The sequence below is a fragment of the Panthera pardus genome, unplaced genomic scaffold (assembly GCF_024362965.1).
Source record: "Panthera pardus isolate Hobbes unplaced genomic scaffold, ASM2436296v1 HiC_scaffold_24, whole genome shotgun sequence".
Taxonomy (NCBI): Eukaryota; Metazoa; Chordata; class Mammalia; order Carnivora; family Felidae; genus Panthera; species Panthera pardus.
The window spans coordinates 90148415-90164313 of NW_026526810.1; the positions used below are offsets into that span (position 1 = coordinate 90148415).

A 15899-nucleotide genomic window follows, 5' to 3' on the forward strand; every position below is an offset into this window, starting at 1 on the left:
TTTTTTATTAAAAAAATTTTTTTAACACTTTATTTATTTTTGAGAGAGAGAGAGAGAGAGAGAGAGCACAAACAGGAGAGACGCAGAGAGAGAAGGGACAGAGGATCTGAAGCGGGCTCTGTGCTGACAGCCCAATGTGAGGCTCGAATTCGTGAACTGTGAGATCATGACCTGACCCAAAACTGGACGCTTAACTGACTGAGCCACTCAAGTGCCTCCAAAATTCTGAGTTTTAAGCAAATAATTACACTTATTTATAAGAATTTTATTCATTTATTAAAAAATTTTTAATGTTGCCAAAACCCAAATACCCATATACAAATTTAGTCAACCCGATTATTATCTGTACAGTCATTTCATTAGAATCAACTCACTTACTTGAATGTGGCAAGAGGACTGGAGCAAAGATGCTATTGCTGCCTATTGGAATGAGAAAAGTTAATTTGAAAAGAGAGGTAAAATGTATGGTTTTACTTTAAAAATATGTTTGCATAAAGTAACAAATGTAGTAACAGAGAGAGTACAGAATTTTATCATCCTCTATTGCCATATTTTAAAAGAAATGAACCTGCATAGTTACCTTTGTAGGTTGGATGTTTTTCCTTTCTTAGCATGGGTAGTTCTCTCTCTAGCACAGACTCTTTTTAAACTTCTTTCAAAACTTATCTCTTGTTTTCTTACTGTCTATTGCTCCCTTTAGAGTAGTAGTGGGGCCCAAAAGGTACTAAATAAGTATTTGTTTAATGAATAAATTAGAAAATAAATGCATAAACAATACACAAATGATGCTTTAGTCCCTTGTGTTAATCATTATTTTCACATTTAAATGCCACTTTCCACACTAATATAGTGTGCAAAGGATTCTAAAGTTCCCTAATTAAAATGATGAGAAGAATTATCTGAAACATAAGATTCCTTTTTTACCAAATGGTTTTATCAAATACATACCACAGGAACTGTTGAGATCCACATCTAAAAACACACTAAGGTCTGAAGAAGCAGATACCGGTGGAGTAGATGGCGTATTTGGAGAGGTTGGTGCTGACACAGTTGATTCAAGATCAGTTTCAGCAATCCGACTAAAGCTTATCTTATATGGTTCTCTTTCTAATGGTGTTGGATGACCTCGTAAAGTGCCTGAGGTAGAGCCATGTCGGCCTGTATTAGGCCTTGTTCCAGGAGATTTTAAGGAGAAAGTTGATTTCCTAGGCTAGGAAAAGCAAAATAACTATCATTACTAATTTGCATATACTTTATTTTTAAGGCTTAGCACAACCTTATTAATTCTTATCATATAGTTAAGACAGTACAGTCAAATCCCAATCTGCAAAACACCCTGTAACATTCTAGTAGAACACTTCAGAATTTGATTGCCTTAATTTTAAGATGGACTTGAATACAAGTAAACCTCTTTTCATACTGCAGAAATAAAAATGTTGAAAATCTGTGTGAAAACTTGTTGCTCCCCAAACAATTCAATTCTTCAATTCATTGATATCAATTTTACACATATTTACTGTAGACACAATATATGCAATCTATGTTAGGTGCATCAGGAAAAAAAAAGGTCTTTTTTTTTTTCTTCCTAACAGTAAATCGCCAACCTCTATGATGGCACTTTAAAGTCTTTGGCAAAAATGCTATCATTGTCTCCTACCCTCAACTTCCACCCCTCTTTTTAAACTCTCACAGTGGTAACCTAATAAAAAAACATGTAACTCAGATTCCAGTAACTTGAATTAAAATCTCAACTGTGCCAATATCTAGCTTTGCAGCCTCGAGAAAGTTATTTAACTTCTTTGAGCCTCAGTTTTGAGATTTGTAAAATGAGAATAAGATCTATATTTACAATTGCTGTCAAGAGGAGATAACATGAAACTACTATGCTTACTTCTTGGCCTAAAGTAGGTGTGTTATAAATGATTTTACTTTCTCCCACATTTTGCTTCCAGTTCAACTACTTAGAACTGGTCTTCCACTACTTCTGTTGCCACTATAAACCCAGGAATAACTAGGAACTGTAGCAGCAACTTTTAGCACGAAGTTCGTTCCACTGGCAACAATGGACTATGGTGCTCTAACGACAGGAGTCATGGTTAAGCCAGAAAAACCGGGATACACTTGCTCACTCCTTTTCCCAGGTCTTTTCATTTCCTGTTCCATTCAGCTTATCTATCATTTTAGGTTTTCACTTTCTCACAACTTTCCCCCTTATACTATAAAGGATTAAAAGCTGACAGATAAATAAGTCCTACTAAGATGAACGATAAACCAGATTTTATCAAAAGGCTAATAACATTGCCCCCCCACAATATATATAACTTTAGAAATAGTATAGTAGTGTAAAACAAAAAACTGAAAAATAGTTATTCAAGTAAATTAGAATTTTAACGGTAGTGTTATATTAAATATTGAAAACTGTTGTAAAAAAACAATTTTTCCAAAAAAATTTTAAAAACCACAATTTTTCCAGAATTGTAATGAACTTACAAATCGAGGTGGCTGTTTGCAGTTTCGGGGTTCAATTTCTAGTGACTTATTGAACAAATAATCTGTAAACTCCTTTTCAGAAGCACTTCCCATGGGGTTAAGGTTTTCAAAGAATCTCTGGAATTAAACAAATTTCTGTAAGTATGTTTTAGATCTTTTTGGAATATGCATTTCACCAGTTTAAAACAAAAAAAAATTATCAACATACTAAGGGATCATGTCTTAGAGTTCACAAGATTGTTCCAATCTCCCTCCTTTCAAATAAAGTTGTATAATTTCTATGGGAGCTGTATATTCTAGTCTTCATTTTCTATAAAGATGAACAGATTTTTATTTATTACCATCTTAATGGCTCAGTATCCCTCAGTTAACATTACTTCTATTCAGTATAACAACAAGATGATTATCACCAATAAGCTATCAAAAGTGTTTAGGGGGCTCCTGGGTGGCTCAGTCAGTTGAATGTCTGACTATTGATTCCAGCCAGGTCATGATCCCAGGGTTGTGGGATGGAGCCCTGAACCATAAGGGTCTCTGCACCGAGCGTGAAGCCTGCTTGGGATTCTCTCTCTCTTTCTCTGTTTCTCCCACTCTGTGCCTCTCCCCTGCTCACGCTCGTTTTCTCTTTCCAAAATAAAAGTACGTAGGGGCACCTGGGCCGCTCAGTCAGGTAAGCATTTGACTTCAGCTCAGGTCATGATTTCATGGCTCGTGAGTTGGAGCCCTGCGTCGGGCTCTGTGCTGACAGCACAGAGCCTGGAGTTTGCTTCAGATTCTGTCTCCCTCTCTCTGCCCCTCTCTGACTTGCACTGTCTCTCTCTCTCTCAGATATAAACATTAAAAAATTTTTTTAAATAATAAAATAAAATAAAAGTATTTAGAACAGAATTATAGTTAAAATTCACAATGAAACTTTTTTTTAAAGAAAGATTTTAAGTAATCTCTACACCCAATATGGGGCTCAAACTCACACCTCCAAGAATAAGAGTTGCATGCTGAGCCAGCCAGGTGCCCCACAATGAAACTTGATAATTGGGGAGAAAAAAAAAGATGAGTTGGATTAAGTTCTATTCAAATTCAAAAGTAATTTCAAGAATAACTATAAACTTATCTGTGTTAACCTCTAGTAAAATAACTTTTCTTGTCTTTAAGGAAAAACATTTTCTAAGCTTAAATTTAAGTTTTTAGGTAGGAAATTTAGATGATTTAGCAAAGGGCAAAAAGGAATATAAATAGCAATCTCACTAACCAGAGATCTGTTAACATTTTACTAATAGAATATAGTTCCAATGTTTTTACTGTGTGAATATATGCATGTATACATATATTAGTTTTGGGGGGTTATTTTGCAAAATTGGGACCACACCACAGTTATTGGTGGCTTATTTATAAAACACAAATTTTAGCTCTAGTGTATTTAATCATATGGATGTTCCAAAATATATTTCACTTATCTCCACATAGGCAGTTATCCACAACAGTGCTGTCTAATTCTTTGTTATTACAATAATTAGTATTATTATTATTAACTTCTTGTGCATAGTTTTCTGTACATTTCTGATGATTTCCTCTGAAAAATTCCTTAGAAGCAAATCATTAGATTTAACTTTATTTAATTTTGAAGTGATTTAGAAGCATATGTAAAAATAAGTATTGTTTTTCACTTTAAGGGTAGGAAAAATGAGCTTTAGAATTTCTGATATAAAATTCTCCAATTTTCAGGCTTTCTGCCAATGTCAAGAAAATTATATTACTCTAACAATATTGAATCAACTTGTTCTTATATTCAGGTTAGCCAAATTAAATCATATGAACCAACAGTAATTTAAAGACTTTAATAAAGTTATAATAGCAATATTCTTGATTTTCTCACCCTTTGCTCTATTTTTAAACACCACTTAACTATGGCTTGAAAAGTGAATAGCTACTTTGTCTATGTTTAAATTTACTTTGACTTAATCATAAAGAAAGCATTCTTTGCTCCCACATCTCCAAGAAGAATGCTATAAATGATGGTAGGAAGTCTAGACCAGATCACAAAAAACTATTAGGAGTTACTGAGATATGAATGTTAAAAGTTCTATTTGAAATATACCCAACTACAATTTAACATTATTTCTCTGGGAAAATGTATTATAAACTCTAATCTGGGCTTCAAGAACGTATTTCTTTAGACCTATGAAGTTGCACATCACAGAGGGCTGGCCTAATGTTGAGGGAAGAGAATGAAATATGGGACCACCAGCATCATTTTCTTTAAAGCAGGTATCTGTCTATGTTTTCATAATGGCATACCCTAGGTCATTCTTTCTTAGGACTAGGGTATTTTGTTTTGAACTCAGAACAAAGAATAGTTACCATCTTATAATTTAGGAGGGTGGGAGTCATGGTGGCCATTTTCACTTAATATGCCTAACCTGCAGATTAAGTCTGAAAGTTTAACACAATTTTTAATGTGACAGGTGAACTTATTCCAATAGCTATTATTTGTTCTGAATTTCAAATAAGTGTAACACAATAAAATTCATTTAACATAAACATAGTATCATAATTTACTATGAGTTAGACGCTATCCCACATCTTATAGTGCTACAGAATCAATGTTATGAACCACTGCTCAAAATAGAATATCAATTGATAGAATGTTAAAAAAAAAATAATTTTTTGCTATGCATACATACAACCAACCTCTTCCCCTATTTTAAACCCAGCGTTCTTATGAAGAAATTAATTACTTAATGTTACATTGGCACATGTAAAATATCTAAAATGGCTATCAATCAATGATAGCACTAGTAGCGGACTTTCTCTTTACTACATGGACATCAGAGTTACATTCCATTTCGTCACTCATTTTTTGAACGTATTATTTGAAACAATTGCACAAAGAAGCAATACTCTCATGAGAAACTATCTAATATATGTATTTTTAAGATTTTATTTTTAAGTAATTTCTACACCCAACTATGGGGCTCGAACTTACAACCCTGAGATCAAAAGCCACATGCTCTACCAACTGAGCCAGCCAGGCCTCCAGTACCTAATAATAATTACTGCATATTGTTAGCACAGAACATCTAATATTTACTTCTATCTATTAATTATTAACTTACTATATTATTTTTATAGTAAAATAGGTGGCATAACGCGTGGTTATGATATTTCTTACAGATTGCAGAGGATTTATTATGTTCTCTTTTAAGGATAAGCAAAGAAAATATTTACCCTCATTTCTGGTTCTATCCGTAAACAGTAAGGTTGATTCTGATACTGCTGAATTTCTCCAGTAATTTCAGCTACTTTCCTCCTCTTACTGAAATTGATTAAATCTTTCCCTTTCTTTTTTAAAAAATCATTATTCCCTTCTTCAGTTTTCAGAATATTTGTTAAATATATTCCTAGTAAAAAAAAGTATTTGAAGTTATAAAATTTGTTACTTAATCAACCATTTGAAAAAACAACTGTTCTAATAAAGTTGAAAGACATCCTATAATCCAGCAATTCTACCCCTAAAATGTTAAGTCTCTGATAGGCGTATTAATCAATTTTACATTAGGAATTTTTTTAACATGGGAAGAATTAAAAATAAAAAGAAAATTAGGGTTTAGAAAAGGCTTAATTTCTTTCTTAGACTAATAGCCTAAAATAAAAGGATTCATTCACAAAGTCTAAATTATAAGTGTTATATATGTTCTAACCATTTTAATATTTGATTATAAATATTTAATGCCAATGATCTTAAATAATGATCAATAAATAAATTTTAAGCCAATTCTGGTGATAAGACTACAGATTTATAAACTAATCCTCTGTTTTCCCAAAGCCCATAATTTAGATAGAAAAAGAATTATTCCTCACTCTGGGATAGTAAGAAAGTTTTTAGCTCCTTTTTCATACATAATTATGGGTTCATTTAAATCAGTAGCTCTCAATGGGGGGGACAATTTTCTCCTATAGGGGATATTTGGGATTGGCTAGAGATGTTTTTGGTTAACATAACTGGTTGTGTATGTGTGTATATACACAGGCATACATGTTTGTTCAAAATTCCTATGTTGAAATCCTAATGCCCAATGTGATAGTATTAGGAGATGGGGTCTTCAGGAAGTGCTTAAATCATGAAGATGGAGCCCTAGTGAATGGGATTAGTGCTTTTATAGAAAGACTCTACAGAGCTCCTTACAACTCTATGAGATAATTTTTATAACCTTATGTTAAAGACAGGGAAGTAGAGACTTTAAGTTTTATTTATCAATATGAACAGCTACTATCTGAGATATGCTCAGTTATAAAAATTGGGACAATCTGCCTTTAAAGGCTGGTATCTCTTGGCTACAAAAAACTGTACCTAAAATGTAAGCATAAATCTATATTTAGTAACTTACCAAAAAAAGGCACACAAGGTGGATTGATTGACTTAAGTTTTACTAGATATTTTTTAAAGTGATCTTGACTTAATTCCACAGCTTCATCCAAAATTCTCCTTTTTCTTTCCTGCAATGCCTTTAAAATATATAAAGTGAATATAATTTGTTTTTTACAATTCAATCATATTTTATGAACACAGAGTTTGGAATTTTATAAAATTCTGCAAATATCTGAAAAATAACTTTTTAAATTAAGGATGTGTAGTATTTCTTTCTGTACTTGCCTGAAATGATTTATCTATAAATATAAAACTTTTTAGTTTTTTTGATGTAAATTAGATGATTAAGCAATAAAAAATTCTTCCCAAGACCTTATTAGTTATATTTCTGATTAGCCAGAGTTTCAAGTTATAGCTATAGGAGAGAAATATAGTCCCAAAGCATTCAAATATTTTTGTACTTTCTACTGAAAGGTCTTTTGGGGTTAAGGGTAAGATTTTGCTAAGGAGGAGAAGGGTGTGGGAGGGAGAGAAGAATTGAATGAAAATTTAGTAAAGCAAGTAAGCAGAGTCATTTCTTTTATATTTCATTATTACATTTGTTACAAATTAATTTATTTTTAACCTTGTAAGTACACACACACACACACACACACAGGGCAAACTTTATACTTGACAGAAACTGTTCAATGCATTTCCTTTAACTTAAGGAAAAAGCAAAGGTGACTGCATTGTTAACTTTTATTCAGTACTATACAGAAGTCCTAACTAGCATGAACAAAAAAAATAAAGTTCTAGAAAATGAAAAGAAAAATTGTCAGTATTCACAGAGGAAATAACTGTCTGTGAAGAAATAAATCTACATATAGAGTATTAATCAGAGAATTTAGCAAAGTTTCTGGATATAAAACTAATAGGCAAAAATCAATTGCATTTTTAGATATCATCAATAAAGAAAACAAGATATTAAAAAATATTCTAATATAAATCTAACAAAAAGGTATGAGATCTTCATGAAGAAAACCATAAAACTTTATTAAATGAATAAATAAATGGAGAGATACACATGATCATGGTTTGGAAAACTCACTGTAAAATTGTCAGTTCTTCATCAATTGAACCAACTGCAATTTATATAACCAATGCAATTCCCATCAAACTGTCAATAAATGTATGGAAGCAACTGGCTAGCCAGCCATATGGAACAAAACATGAAATTGAACTTCAACCTCACTCCATACTGAAAACTTATTTCCAGCTATGGCGGCGTACCTGGGTGGCTCAGTCAGTTAGGCGTCCAACTTTGGCTCAGGTCATGATCTCGCTGCTGGTGGGTTTGAGCCCCACAAGGGGCTCTATGCTGACAGCTCAGAGCCTGGAGCTTGCTTCTATGTCTCCCTCTATCTCTTCCCCTTCCCCACTCAGGCTCTCTCTTTCTCTCTCTCTCTCTCTCTCCCCCCCCCCAAATAAATAAACATTTTTAAAAATGTAATAAAAACTTATCTTCAGCTGGATTAAGGACTTAATGTGAAAGACAAAACATTAACATATTAGAGGAAGATCAATTAAACAAGACACCCAAAAGCACAAATTATAAAAGACAAAATAAATAAATTTGACTACATTAAAAACTTTTGTTCATCAAAATACATTTTAAAAAAGATGAAAAAGGAAGATCTGACAAGAGATATTATCACACACTAACTGACAAAAGACTAAGTTCCAGTATATAAGAGAACTCATACAGATTCAAAAGAAAAACTCAACAATTAAAAAGTCAAAAAATTTCCATAAGAAGAAATACAAAGAACTAATAAATGTTTAAAAAGAGGTTCAAACTCATTAGAAATCAGGGGCTTATCAACCAAAACCACAAGACTAGAAAATGAAAAGGACTGACAATGTCAGTACTGGTGAGAATGTAAAACAACCAGAACTCACACATTTCTGGTGGGAGTATAAACTGGTACAATTACTTGGGAAAACAATTTGGCATCTTCTAGTATAGCTAATGATACCCATATCCTATCATCTAGTAGTTCTAGGTAAATAACAGAGAAATTTGTGCATGCATGCACTAGGATTTATTTAGAGAATGTTCATGGCACCATAACTGATAATAGCTTCACACTGGAAACATGCAAATGGCCATTAACTAATGAATAAATACTTAAAGTTTGGTAAATTTATTCTTATAATATGATACAGCTATGAAAAAGAATGAACTATAGCAGCAAGAAACAACCTGGATGAATTTTTTTTTTAAGTTTATTTATTTGGAAAGAGAGAAAAAGAGAGCGTGAGCAGGGTAGGGGCAGAGAGAGAGGGAGAGAAAGAATCCCAAGCAGGTTCCACACTATCAACACAGAGCCTGATGCGGGGCTCTATCTCACGAACCGTGAGATCTTGACCTGAGCCAAGATCAAGAGTTGGATGCATAAATGACTGTGCCACTCAGGTGCCCCAACCTGGATGAATTTTAGGAAGATAATGTTGCATAAAAAAAGCATTTGAAAAACTATATTCATATATAATTAAGAAACATGCAAAACGAAATAGTACATTGTTTAGAGATACAAATAATAAAACTATAGGAAAATAATAAGCAACAAAATTCAGAATGGTAATTGGCTCTGAACAGATGAAAAAGGAGATGGAATTGGGAGTTCTTAAATTGGATACCAGGTATACAGGTGTTGTTTGTATTTTTATTCTTTCGGCTTTAGACATATTTTATAAATATTGTTCTATACCTAATATTAAGAGACTAAAACTTAAACCTCTCAAAATAAATACATTACACTTTAGAGTTTTTCAAAGTCAGAATTAAAATTATTAATCTATTAAATAGATTAATATTTGGCAATAATCAACTGTTAATATCCTTCATATATGAAAAATTCATACAAATAAATAAAATGCAAACACCCAAATAGAAAAATACATACACGAAAGCAGTTTGCCTTCCACTCCCCTCTAATCATAACCAACTGAAAGAACCAATGTTAAGAAAAGAGTATGTATCTTTCCATACTCTTCTCAATGCTCATGCAATTCCATTAACATGTTTAGGGTTTGCTCTGTTTTGTTACATAAAAATGAAATCGTATAATACTCATTGTTCTGAAGTTTTTCCCCTGTAATATTACAAATATTATTTTAAGACAATACACAGATCCTACTCACTTTTTTTCTAGAGCTGAATAGTATTCTACACTGTTGGTGTAGAACAATGTATTCAAGTCATTCTATTTATGGACATACAGGTTGTTTCTACTACTAGTAGTACTACTACTACTAGTGGTTTTCTGCTACTACAATTAACGCTGCAGAAACTACATCTTTGTACATTAACCACACAGTCTGGCACTTTTATTTCTGGATCCAAGAGTATGTGTTTTGTAACATATACTTTCTGTATCTTCTGAATTTTCTATAACAAACACTAAACATGTACTCTTATATATAATTAAAAAAACCAAATTTTAAGTTTTAGAAAGACTTCTCTCCATGTTTCTCTTTCTTTGACTGTATACATTAAACTAAAGGTAATTGAAGTAATTTGTATACTTATGTTTAAAATGCTTGTCATTTATTTGAAACAATCGATGTGTCACTGGAAAAATCCGTTTGGAACTTCATTACATTTAAGTAGCATATTAAACAGAGTCTCAAGCCTCACATTCCTTGAAGAATCCTAGGCTTACCAGTGTGTACTGATACATTTAAGGGAATAAGATGATCTATAAAGGATTCATTCAAAACTACTGGTGGTAGAAGCAGTGTCTTTTACATCAATTGTATCTCCCCCCCAAAAAAGATAAAATATTTAAGCCTAAAACTTACCTCAAAAGTATGGTCTAGTCTGTACACTGACACTGAATTTACTGCACTGACTATCTCCAGTACACCATTGAAATTATTCAAATCTTGAAAAACTTGCAGAATTTCTATAATTCTACTTAGTACTGCCACCCGTTCCTCAAAATTTTCTGCTTCCACAATGCACCTGACCAAAAAAATAAAAATAAAAAAAATCATGGCTTAAAATGCAATTATGCAATTTCCTCGCCTCATATAGAAAAGAAGAAATGTATTTTTAGCCAGAATTTAAGCTTATAGATGACTTCTATTATGATTATTAAGAAGTAATAAGACAGAATAAGTAAACACTCACTTTTCAAACCAGAGGGTGAGATTTGTGGTATGGCGAATCATTTTTAATAAATTTGGAGAATTTATTTCTTTATCTTCTTTGGTCCACACACTCCCTACAAGTTCAGAAGGCTGGACTTTCCTGTGGAACCAAAAATCAGTCCAACTTAACTTACAAATGATTAGTATCAAAATTATTTAAAGATCTCCTAAAACTTAGTAAGGAAAAGACAACCCAAAAGATAGATGGACAAACATATAAACAGGTTTAAATCACAGAGGACTGGACCCAAATAGTCACATAAACATGAAAAAAAATTTTATCTCTTATTCAGGGAGAAGAACATTAAACCACAACAAAATGCCATTTCACTCCTGTCAGACTAACAAAAGTCTAATGATACCAAATGGGTAAAGATGTGAAAAAAACAGCACCTTTCCAACACTAATGTGCAAGTGAAAACTATAACAATCACCTTGTAAATAAATTTAGCAATTTCTCAAAATACTGAAGATATACATATTCAATTACTCCACAATTCTATCTAGGTATATATTCTAGATACACCAGGTTATAAGAAAACATGAATAAGAATATTCAGTGAAGCAGTCATTATTTCCAAGAGTGAAAAATCACAAACAACCTAGAGGTTCATCATCAAGAGACTAGATAAATTATGGAGCATTCATATAATGGAATATCACACAGTAATTAGAATAAGCAAACTAGAGCTGTATTCACCAACTTGAATACCAGAAACAATTTAAGTGCAAAATATGTTGCAGAATGATACATAAGTATAAACTATTTTAAATCTGCAAAACAATATTATATACTGTTGATCAATGTGTGTATGTATATAAATTATAAAGACATACATAAGAACAATAAACACCAAATAAAGGATAGTCGTTATTGGGAGAAAGAAGAGGAATGGAATTGAGAGGAATTAGTGTAAGGATTTCATTTTTGTAATGCTTTTGTTGTTCATGAGCCCTCCTTATGTAATTTTCTACATTTTTTTTAAATACTTGAATTACTTCATTAAAAAACCGGACATAAAAGCAGATTAAATCATTGTATACAGTCAGTCAGGATTACATATTTAAAAAATTGACCAGTGGCATACCCATCAATGTCCTACAGACTGGCTATTAATTAATTAAAAAAAGGTTTTTAATCAGTAGATTCAAGTATACATGGATATTTGCTAACAGTTTTTAAAATAAGTTTTCTTATGTGGTTCTATTATTTCACCAGAAATTCAGTTTACAGTGTCAACGTTTTACATGTTAGTCTTAATCCATAATACACATATCACTTAACAAACCTATTTTCTGTGTTCTGAAGGCAGGTCCACATAGAGCTAAGTGTTTTTGTTTTGTTTCTGATGTCCACTCATGTAAAGTTACTTTATGAAGAAAAACTTGATACAGTACTATTTGCTTTTTAATCTCATGTAACAAGTCCCTCATTCCTACCTTTACAAAAGCAAAAAACAACCTGAACTCCAAATTACTTAAAATACAACACAACACTCTGAATCAGATGTTGACAACTTCTGATGTGTGTGCTAAATTCTGAATGGCACAGCCAGGGCGAACCAGAAGCCCAATTCTAAAGAAGGAAAAGTTTTTATCTCTGCTGCCTTCCTACATTCTCCATTAGCACTAAATTTTGGATATTCTTGCTTTTCCCTTTAAAAAAAAATGGCTGCCAATCAGGATAACTTCTTAAAGGTATTTGTATTTTGGAAGGGATTCCTAAATGCAGAAAAGTTTTTGATGGAATGATAGTGGTGGGAGGTCATTTTTTGACAGAGTTGGGGGAGGATGCAGTTACCTGCAAGGCCTGTACTCTTCATAGGAGCCTGGGTTGTAAATGAAAGAAGAAAGCTTAAATTAGGAAGAAGACAGAATAGGGCTAATGTAATGGGAAAGGGACAGTGGTTTAAAAAAAGATGGTAGAGGAAGAAGCTGATAAAAGCAAGCTGAAAGGAGAGAAGACTATAGTTAGAAGCTGCTTGAATTAGTAATTTTGAAATAAGAATGATTTGGAGTGATAACAAGATATGGAATATGACCACGAGAGGTGTTTTGATTTGGAGTGGAGAATGACATTGGAAGTGATGAAACCATGAAACTGTAAAGGTTAGGTTGTGAATGGGTGATCTGCATGGATACAGGGTAATGGCAGGAAGTGTTTTACAAGTAAAGACATGATGGGATACAGATCAAAGTAAACAGCCAAGCACATTTCTAACGAATTTCACAAATGAAAGAAAGTGGTTCAGAAGTTTTAAGCATGGGTCATCATCACACTTAATAACTTTTCTTTAAAGTTAATATGAATTTTTAACTTAAATAGAGGGGCAGAGGGAGGACAGAGGATCTGAAGTGGGCTCTGTGTTGACAGCAGAGCCCAACATGGGGCTCGAACTCACAAGCTGTGCGTGAGATCATAACCTGAGCTGAAGTCAGATGTTTAACCAACTGAACCACCCAGACGCCCCTTAAGTTAATACTGACTTCAAACAGCTGAAATACTTAAGACTCCTTTCAAAAAATAATGGAATCTTTATTCTTCTAAAAATTTTGTTATTCAATTGCCTAGCAAACCTAACTCAAACTCCAAATTAAAATTTTGATTATGTAGAACCTGAAAAAAGAAAATAAAGCTTGTCTCACTCAATATTCTATTTACTCAGCTGCCTTTAAGAGTCTACCAATCCATACTGACTGATTTAGCTGAACCAACTCCAACTAAAGCAATCTGAGAAAGTATCAGGAGCAGAAGCTGGGTGACTGCCTTGAAAGTGTTGCTATTCTGCTGCATAGTTTCTCTCCACCACTACTCTAGTGAAGGATTTTTAGGACCTACTCTAGGCCTAAACAGCAATATAAGACTTTTATCTATAGAAAAAAATTGTAGTTAAAAACTGTGCTGTGAGCTTTCTTCCAAGCCCACAAGAAGACATGAGGCATTTTTTAAAAAAAATTTCTTTTAATCTTTATTTATTTTTGAGAGAGAGACAGAGTGTGAGCAGGGGAGGGGCAGAGAGAGAGGGAGACACAGAATCCAAAGCAGGCTTCAGGCCCTGAGCCATCAGCACAGAGCCTGACGCGGGGCTCGAACCCATGAACCGTGAGATCATGACCCAAGCCGAAGTCGGATGCTCAACCAACTGAGCCACCCAGGCACCCCGACATGAGGCATTTTTAAGCATTCATAAATAATTTGCAAAATGTTCTGAAAATAGACAGAGGTATGTTTAAGATTCTTGAAAACAGCAGCAAATGAACATTAATTGTTTACCTGTAGAGATCAGATTCCAAAAGTGTCAGCTGACGTGCAATTTCTATTGGATGAAGTGTCATAAGATCAAATGTTTCAAACTGTCCTGGTCTGCTAATATGCCATTCAATTGGTGGAGGTGGACTCTCAAAGGTAATATTATGGCTTATTCCATTTGCCTGAGCTTGTTTCTTCCTCTTGATGATCTTAGCAATTGACTCTACCCACTTCTTCATAGCTTTCCCTATGTTTGTGTTGCAGAGTACAAATAAAAAAATACCTTTTACTTGACAGACTGACTGCAAATCTTTGTATAATCTCTGATCTTCACCCAGCTTCAATAATTATCAACTCATGGCCAATTTTGGTTTCATCTAACCCCACTCATGCCCTCCCTCCACCCCCATGTTATTGTGAAACAAGTATATCATATTATTTCATTTGTATTTAAGTATGTATCTAAAAAATTAAACACTTTTTTTAAATGACCACAATACCATTATCATATATAAAAATGACAATAACTTAATATCATCAAATCTAATTAGTGCTCAGATTTCCCTGATTCTCTCATAAATGCTTTCTAATAGTTGGTTTCTTTGAAATAGGGTTTTAACATGAACTATAAATTGCACTGAGTCAGTGTCTCAAATCTCTTTTCATCAATCTACAGTCTCTCCTTTTCTCTCTCATTTTTGCTTGCAATTCACTTGTTAAAATGGAACCATCTGCCTTGTGGTATTTCCCAACTCTGAATTTTTCCAATTGTTTTTGTGGTATCTCTGTTCCCTTTTTTTTCTGTAAATCATACACACAGAGATGTGATACGATATAGGATCAATTTTTTGACATGAATACTTGCACGAATAGTTCCAACAGCCAGCATATAATGTCCAGTTACTTCTCTTGTTACAATATTATTAGGGAGTTGAAAAATAGTAATATTCTAATTCTATCATTCCTTCTCCGTTTATTAGTTAAAATATTTTTATAAAAAGAAACTTTCCCTCATCACTATTTGGTTATGCTGTGGTATAACTTACTTCAGAAAGGCCTTACGACATCAACTTTAGACATTAACATAACCCTTTACTTGCTTTATTCTAATACATATATGTATTTTATTTTTTTATTTTAGAGAGAGAGAAAGAGTGAGTGTGAGTGGGGGAGAGGGACAGAGGGAGAGAGAGACAATCTTAAGCAGGTTGCACACTTAATGCAGAGCCCAACACTGGACTGGATCCCATGACCCTGGGATCATGACCCGAGCCAAAATCAAAAGTCAGATGCTCAATCCACTGAGCCACCCAGGTGCCCCTACATATATGTATTTTAGGAGTTTCTTAGATCATATATAATTTAGTGTCCTCATTAAGAAAATAATATAAAAAAATTAATTTACTACCAAAAACAAGTATCAAGGCACACATGATGATAATGTATCTTAAACATCTCAAAGCTGAAACAAAGGAATCACAGTCTCTATTTTAAATAAAATCCCCCTTAAGTAAAAACAAGCAGGAGAGAAGTTAGGTTTAAACTATTCTTAATTAATGCCTTATACTGTTAGATAAATGATCTTGATTCAATAAT

General features: G+C 33.1%; 1 protein-coding gene across 4 annotated transcripts in view; it reads right to left on the reverse strand.

Annotated features, from left to right (window-relative positions):
• Positions 1–15899, reverse strand: part of SOS2 (SOS Ras/Rho guanine nucleotide exchange factor 2) — a 91239-nt gene that overhangs the window by 10407 nt on the left and 64933 nt on the right. For 2 of the 4 annotated variants that reach the window (XM_019451876.2, XM_019451875.2), the window contains 8 exons: positions 14328–14550; positions 11034–11153; positions 10703–10865; positions 6876–6993; positions 5716–5888; positions 2491–2607; positions 949–1210; positions 379–420 (listed from right to left, as the gene is read on the reverse strand). In XM_019451876.2, the coding sequence (XP_019307421.1) occupies positions 379–420; positions 949–1210; positions 2491–2607; positions 5716–5888; positions 6876–6993; positions 10703–10865; positions 11034–11153; positions 14328–14550 (1218 nt within the window). The remainder of the gene's footprint in view (positions 1–378; positions 421–948; positions 1211–2490; positions 2608–5715; positions 5889–6875; positions 6994–10702; positions 10866–11033; positions 11154–14327; positions 14551–15899) is intronic. The other 2 variants (XM_053889399.1, XM_019451877.2) reach the window with 2 other exon arrangements.